This window comes from Pongo abelii, chromosome 12 (genome assembly GCF_028885655.2).
Source record: "Pongo abelii isolate AG06213 chromosome 12, NHGRI_mPonAbe1-v2.0_pri, whole genome shotgun sequence".
NCBI classification, from domain to species: Eukaryota; Metazoa; Chordata; class Mammalia; order Primates; family Hominidae; genus Pongo; species Pongo abelii.
In genome coordinates this window covers 22,368,407-22,375,880 of record NC_071997.2, presented here as the reverse complement: position 1 = coordinate 22,375,880, position 7,474 = coordinate 22,368,407, and the positions used below count along the sequence as shown (strand labels likewise).

The 7,474-nt window shown below is 63.8% G+C and overlaps 1 protein-coding gene across 3 annotated transcripts; it reads right to left on the bottom strand.

Moving 5' to 3' along the window:
• Window positions 1-492: 492 nt before the first annotated feature.
• TEKT4 (tektin 4) lies at window positions 493-6,808 on the bottom strand. Of its 3 annotated transcripts, XM_054547804.1 has the most exons (7): window positions 6,359-6,808; window positions 5,257-5,929; window positions 3,745-3,815; window positions 3,227-3,370; window positions 2,307-2,529; window positions 1,580-1,734; window positions 493-765 (listed from the first exon to the last, which is right to left on the bottom strand). In XM_054547804.1, the coding sequence occupies exons 2-7, from the start codon at window positions 5,788-5,790 to the stop codon at window positions 549-551; spliced, it is 1,344 nt and encodes a 447-aa protein (XP_054403779.1). In that variant the 5' UTR covers window positions 5,791-5,929; window positions 6,359-6,808; the 3' UTR covers window positions 493-548. The 3 variants fall into 3 exon arrangements, with proteins under 3 accessions (XP_054403779.1, XP_024098529.2, XP_054403780.1); XM_024242761.2 differs by lacking the exon at window positions 6,359-6,808 and having other exon boundaries at window positions 5,257-5,975; XM_054547805.1 differs by lacking the exons at window positions 3,227-3,370; window positions 6,359-6,808 and having other exon boundaries at window positions 5,257-5,955.
• Between the last annotated feature and the right edge of the window lie 666 nt (window positions 6,809-7,474).

Genomic DNA, 7,474 nt, shown 5'->3' with positions numbered 1-7,474 from the left:
GAAGGGGGCGCTTCTGGGTGCGGCCTGCCTGGAGGATCACCCCAGCAGGTGTACCCAGCAGCCAGACAAGCTTCTAGCAGAGTAAGCGCCCTGTCCACGGGGGTATGTGAGCTGAGGCTGGGGGCCTGGAGGTGCAGGGGGAGGAGTTGGAGAGATGCAGAGGTCCCAAAGATGTCCCAAGGCCCTAAGACCCTGGTGAAGGAATGGAGGAGCCAGCACTGATGGGGAAGTGGGGAGGGGGAGCTGGATGGCCTGGCTCTGAGCTGGACACATGGTCTGTGCCCACACCTGAGCTGTGCTCTGGAGCCCCGGTCCCCACCTGGGCACTTCCTGTCCTCTGAGGCACAGGGATTCCTGGTCCTGGGCTCTGACCTCTCATCTCCAACTGTTGGGATGATGAGTCCATAGGGACAGCCAGCCTCACAGGGGACCCAAAGGCCAGTTCAGATGGACAGCAACTCGAGGTCCCACCGTGCACACACACACACTGTGTAGAAAGCTAACGCGCTGTTTATTTGGGAGATTGGGGGGAAGCACTGTGCCGCTGCTTACTGGTAGCCAGCCAGCTGCAGGATGGTGGGGTAGCGAGTACGATGGGCCATGCACTTCTGGCGGTCAATGAAGAGACTGTTGGTCAAGGCAGCGATGTCCTTCTCCAGGCTCATGTGGGTGTCCTCGAGGTTGCGCAGGGACTGCTCCGCTTCTAGAAGCTTCTCCCGCAGCGCTGTGAGGGACATGTTCAGCTCCTCCACCTCACTCGCCAGCCTGGGGGTGTTGGGGGGTGTGAGCCGGGGCTGGGGAGGGCAGAAGTATGCACCTACTGGGGTGCAGGGGACCCAAAACTCCCAATGGGAGCTGGCAGGAGGTCCTGGGAAGACTCCATGAAAGGACCCCACCAGGAAAGCGGCTCTAGGGCAGAGCATAAATTACGAGGGTCCTCCCAGGGAGCGCGGGCCTGAGTGGGAATGAGTGACCCGCGTGCAATCTCGACCCTGGCAGCACAGGACCGGCCTCAGCCGACCAGGCTCAGTTCATTCCAGTCCTGATATTTGATGGAAGGAGTCCCCCAGTTCCTTGAAGGAACTGAGAGGCAGGGAAGGAAGAAAGGTACTTAGACTCAGAAGGGGCCACCGGGCATCTGTTAACAAGGGAAACAAAAGGATGGCCCATCTATGTCTCTAGCCCAGGCGTAGGTCATACTTTCCACCAGAGGTGTGGACAGCACCCTCAGGGCAGCAGGGAATGGCTCTGCCTGGCCTCTCTGGCCCTGTGGCCTCCTGGAGCTCACCTTGTCTGAAGGAGCTTCCTCCCGGGAAGATGAGGTAGCACAGGGTGGGGTGAGATCGTGTGCGCACAGGTCCCTGGCACTGGGAGCCCCCCGACCCATGACCTGCCCAGTGTCATGTTTATGTCTCTGTTTAAGGCATGCTTGCGTGTTGCACGTGGCCCCAAAGTCTCCCTCCCCTCTCAGCACCTGCGGGGCATGTGTGTGGGGGGATGTTGGAGTGTTTATTGGAGAGAGTCGCAGGGAGGAGGTGGACGGGGCCACCTGGGACTGCCTCAGAAGCCCAGGCAGCACCTGAACTGGGCTGCGTCGCGGCACAGCTCCATGTTGGGCCGGTGCGAGCGCAGGTACAGCCGGGTCTGGGCTACGTGCAGAGGTGCCTCCTTGTCCTTGATGGCCTGCCTCAGTGCCGCCACGTTGTGCTCCTGATCTGTGATTTCCCGCAGCGTCTGCAGACAGGACAGTGCCCCTTGAGCCTGTGCCCCCATGCCCAGGCATATGGAATGCCGAGACCAGGCTGGTCCTACCCAGGTCCTGGGGCTGTGTCCAGAGGGCAGTCCTGACCAGTGGCCCTGGGGAGGCGTGGATGAGGGGAACAATGTGCATGGGGCCCCCAGTGGGCTCTGGAGAGTCAGGCAGCCTGTTGTCCCTTAGCTCTGGTCCAAGAACCCCCATCCTTGGTGGTCACCAGGACCCTAATCCTGCTCAAGGACTGGGGACTCAGAGGTGGTAAAGGCCACGCTGAGACCCTAGAGTCAGAGCCCTGCCTGCCAGGCCAGGACTCTTGGGGACCTCCCGGGCGGTCAGTGCTCCCCAGACTACCTCCTGCCTCCATCCTCCTGCTCAGTCATGGGGGTGGCAACACCCGCCGATCATACCTAGTGTCACCTGGTTTTACATAGGTTTCTGGCGAGGTGACGCTTCTGGGGTCCCTCGGAATAAGTGGGGCAGAGGAGAAAGGTGTTGAGGGCCCAGGCCAGGTGATGAGAGGGGGCCGTCTTCGGGGTTCAGGGTGCCCCACCTTGTGCAGGTGGTGCTGCAGCTTGTGCCGCGCGTCCTCCAGCTCCTCACAGCGGCGCCCGAAGGCCAGGTTCACGGCGTCGCACTGGAGCCGCAGGTCCTCGGAGGTGTCTCGAAGGATGCAGTCCACCAGCACCCGCAGGTTGGCCGAGGCCAGGCGCTCGCGCTGGGCGCGGCACAGATTGTCCTGCGTGAACTTGGCCCAGGTCTCTGGGGTGGAGGCGCTGCGGGGCGGGGGACAGCCAGGAGAGGGTCGGGGAGGCTCTGCCGAAGGCTGGGGGCCCTGCCGCGCCCCCGCCGCGCCCCCATGCCCTGTTCGCACCCCCATGCCCTGTCCGCACCCCATGCTCCTGGAGGACCTGCATGGACTCCGATGCACCCAGTGCCGCCCCACGAAGCCCAGTTCCCCAGGCTCCCTGCCCCCGAATGCCCCCCGCCCACAACTCCCCTGAGTCCCCCCACACCCTACCCACCCCGGGCACTTAGTTCCCTCGTGCCCCCGCGACCTCGTTCCCAACACCGCCGCCCCCGAGGCCCCCTCTGCAGCACCTCCGGCCCCCGCAGCCCCCCTTCCCTAGTACCCAGCGCCCGCGTCCTCTTTTCGCATCCAGGAGTTTGCGGCGCTCAAGTGGGCGGTGGTCGCGCTCCCTCTGCTGGCCTTGGGTGGAAACGCAATACTGCCGGCCCATGGGTCTGACCCCACCCCACCCTGTCCTGTCTGCCGGCAACCAGGCTGTGCTTGCGCTGGGCACTTGAGGAGGTCTTGCACGCTTGCTCATGCCAGGGGCAGACAGTTGCCCAAGTGCTCTCGGGGGCGAGGGCCTTCGGACCAGGCTGGTGGAAGCAGCGCCGCTGGGGCCCCCAGGCAGAGGGAGGCGAGACCACAGCCAGGGCAAGCGCAGGGGCAGAGCTGGGGCCCACCTCTCTTGGAAGGTGGTGGAGTGCGGATGAGCCTGCACCTCGGTGCTCTGGCTGTGGTGGCGCCCGCAGGTCTCGTCGATGTTGTAGGCCTCCACCTTGTCCGACCAGTCCATCTCGCAGGTCTCCTTGTGCTCCCGGTTCAGTCTGGGGCGGGGTGGGGCAGGGCCTTGGTGTGTGCCCCGGGAGGGCCCTGCTGGGAACCCTCTGTGCTGCAGGCTGGGCCCCAATGCCCGCTTCAGGAGGGAGCTCTGGGTCGGCCTGTCCCGGGCGGCCCTCGTGCTCAGCAGTGACCAGGAGCTGCCGCCCAGGCTGGCAGGCTGCAGATCAGATGTGGCACTGGGCTCTGGCCACTCAACCTCAGGCTGGGCCGGAACCTCCCCCACCCAGTCCTGCGCTCCCACGGTGATCTGGGGCAGCCCCTGCTGGCTCTGAGTCTCAGGGTCCTGTAGTTCAGTGCCTTGCCCCAGGACCAGCCGTGGGTGGGTTCAGGAGCATCCCTTGGGCAGCCCTCTACCCACCGGATCTGGCTCACTGCTTGCATGATGGTTCTCTTCAGCAGCTCCTGAATGTTCCGGATGAGCTCGGCTTCCTGAGGGAGGAGAAGCCCTGAGCACCAGAGCCGGTCCCTGGTCAGGATCCCAGGAGGCCCAGCTGCTGCAGGCCTTGGTCAACACCTGAGCAACCACAAGGAGTAGAATGCCGGGCCTGAGCTCTGACTGTGCAAGTTCTGCTCTCTCACTGGGTTTATCTTGGGCTTTTGGGCATTCTTCTTGTTGCGTTGTAAGTGGGGTGTTTTCCTCCAGGGCCTTCTATGGGCTGCTGGGAAGGTCCCTCAGCAGCAGTTCCCACGCCCCAGGCTTCAGGAGTCATCACTGCTGCTCACTCAGTGCACCCAGGAACGTTGGCCTTCCCCTGGCCTCTGGACAGCCCCTGAGGACCCAAACTCTGGGGGCCAGATGCCCACCCAGGCTGCCCCTCAGGGCTCTGTGCTGGGAAAGGCCATCCTCACACCAAGAATAGGAGAAGGACCCTGTGTTTCTTCTTACTGCCTGGCCAGTTTAATTTTCTGTGTGTAGGAACAAGCCTTTTCCCTGTGATTGGCGTCTTTGCCTCGACCACCGGCTACCTCGTTGTGTGCCAGGGCCCGAGTCCTGCACCCCTCTGTCCCTGGGTTTGCCTGTTCCTGCACTGTCAGTGTCTCCATCACTTGGCAGGTGCCCTTGTTGCAGGCAGAGGGTTTGTGGGAGCTGCAGGAGTTCTTGAGGCACAGAGGGTGCAGGGGGAAGGGCCTGCAGAAGTGGAAGGGAGGGAGGAGGGAAGGCATGAGGGGAGGGAGGGACTCAAGGGTTCTTGCCTGAGCTTGGGGTATGGCAGGAGACCAGCTGCCCCCACCCCACATCTTTCACGAATGTCTACAGGCGTGTAGTGGTTCTCAGGGAGGCCCCAGGCTCTGAGAGGTCAGAGAATTCTCCAGAGCCAGCATCAGGGCCAGGACTGAGTTACTGTCTCATCCTGTGGGGCTGCCCCACAGACAAGCTGGGCTGGATTGGGAAGTTATAGGGGACATGGAGGAGAGGGGACCTGTGGGTGCAGATCTTGGTGTCCCCGGCTCTGTATAGGATGAATGGGAGCAGTGGCTCCCAGCCCACCCCACCTTATCTGTCCACACCTACAGTGCTGGCCCAGATCTGGGTTTCCACCTCAGGAGCAACTGTCCCAGCCAGGGAGGGTCTCTGGGGAGGTGCCTTGTGGCTCAGCCCAGGGAGCCCAGGGTCAGGATGACTGTGCCAGGACTCAAAGGGATTGGAAGAGGAGAGGAGAAACAGCTGCTTGGAAGTCAGGGGTCTTCTGGGGCAAAGCTGCCTCTTGTCACTAAGGGGCCGGATTTCGGGACTCGGGTCTCACGTGCAGAGGGCTGGGCTCCCGCGTGCTTGCAGTAGCCACGTGGCTTGTCCACGTGAACTGCGGTGGGTGGGTGGGGGGCTCCTCCTCTCTGCCCACAAGTCCCAGCCACCCAAGGCTGCTGGCACCTTCAGCAGCTCCGTCTCCACATGGTCGCGCACGAGGTTGGGGTGCTGGCGGCGCTCGCGGCACTGCAGGTTGTCAGTGGCGATGGAGAAGGGCACCTCAGTGGCGTCCAGGGCGCGTTCCAGCCGTTGCTTCTGGGCCAGGAGCAGGTCGGTCTCCGCAGCCAGCGCTTCCACCTCGCGCTGCAGCTCCGACTTCCAGCCGTGCGTGTCCTGCAGTCGCTCGCCCACCGTGCGCGTGGAGTCTTGCTGCGTGCGCTGCGCCAGCGCCTGGGTCTCTGCGGCCAGCTGCTGGCTCTCGTGCCGCTGCCGCTCCGACTGGTCGCGGTCGGCGAAGGCCTGGTGGTAGCGAGCATAGCAGTTCTGAAACCACTCCTCCGGCAAGTACTTGGAGGTGCGGAAGCCGGCGGTGGCCAGGCCGGAGGACGTGTAGGCGCCCGTGTTGCGGGCCACGTCGTACTCTTTGCAGGGCAGCTCGCAGGGCGGCACCGTCTGCGGGGCCGGCTCTTTGGTTAGGAGCACATCCGTCTGCGCCATGGTGCCTGCCGCCCACCAGGGCCAGGAGAGTGAGGAGTGTGTTTGGTCGGCCGGTTGTGGTCAGCCTAGTGCGGTCAGCGGGGCAGCTCCAACGGCTCAGTCCTAGAGCGGGACGCGGCTCCCAGTCGCTTGGGTGACACTGTAAACCAAGAGCTTCCTGTTGCCAAGAAACGGGATCTCTTCTCCAGTAGCTAGGGGAGGGGGCATTCAGGGCGGCGGGCAGAACTGCTCTCTTAAAGGGCCAGGCAGCCCCAGCCCCACCATCCCTGTCCCCGCCTCGGGGCAATCCGCAGTGGCCAAGGGTTCCTGTCACTTAGAGGATCCTGGGGCCAGCCCGTCTCCAGCCTCTGTGTCCCCCCCTTAGGGTTCAGGGTGTGGGTGGGGATCTACTGCCCTGGCCCCTTCCTTGGTTCATCCATTTGTTCCTGGTTTGCTCTCTGATCCTGTCGTGCGCGGAGCTCCGCGCTCAGGGTGAACAAGACAGAGGAGACTGCTCACTTGCAGCCCTCTCACGGCAGAGGGCTGTGGCTGTCGTGTGGGTGTTGGGTGTGCTGACTGGTAGTGTTACCTGATGCCGTACAGGTGGCTGCTCTCCCTGCTCTTCTGGCCCCAACAGCAGCGTGGTAGCACAGGGAGGGTCCCAGGCCAGGTCCCCTCGGGGGCAGTCTGAGGCAGTTCCTGCAGGGACTCTGCTCCATTTTCTCCTGGACCTAGTGCCGGAGAGCCAGGCCCTGGCCTCTGGCCTTCTCCTCCCAAGTCCCAGCCAGGGTCCCCTCAGGCTGGGCACAGCGGGGAGGGAGTCTGAGTGTGCTCTTCCCTGGGGAGTTGAATTCAGCCTCTGGGTAAGTGTCCAGAGTCAGACGCCCAAATCTGCCCCACAGGGCGGAGGCAGGTCCTGTGTTGCGGAGGCTGCCCTCAAAGCCACCCAGGGCCAGGCTGCCTGGCGGAGGCTGGATGGGTAGGAAGCGCCCCAGGACAAATCGGAGTCCCCCAAACCTGGGGCCAGGGGAGCCCCAGCCTAAGCGCGATTCCCCACGCGGCCAGCGGAGGGCGGCGTTGGTCTGGCAGTGAGAAGCCTGCGGCTCCTGGCTCGGCCTCCCCTCCGCCTGCCTGGCGCATGCAGTCCTGGGGACCCCCAGCCCCTCTGGCCTCCTCTTCCCTGAGAGCCCCCCACCAGAAAGTCCTCACTAGGAAGTCCATGCCCTTCCTACAGCGCAGGCCCTTGGGCTCCTGTTCTCTCCACCTTCAGCCCCTCTCCCACCACAGCCCTCACCCTCACTCCAGCCACAGGAGCCGGGCTCCTCCTGGGCCATTCCCACCACCCCGCCCAGGGTCTCTCCAGCCCCACCGTGTGCCGGCTAGTGCCGTCCTCCTGGACCTGACCTCCCCCGGTCCTAACCTCTCCCGCGGCCGGAACTCTCAGTCCATGCTGCTGTCACCACGGTGCGCCTGGTCTGACACAGCCTCCTGTTGGGGCTTTGAGGACAGCAGCGTGGAGACTTACCCCAACTCAGGCCGAGCCAGAACCTGTGGCAGGCGGCTTGGGAACCTCTTCTAACTGTCCGTCAGGATTGGGAGGTCAGGGGACCTTCAGGGACTGGTGTGGTCTGAGAAACATCCTCGAGCCTCGCCATGACTCAGTTTCCCCAGATGGCAGCAGGCTGGAGTCCACGCAGGGCAGGAT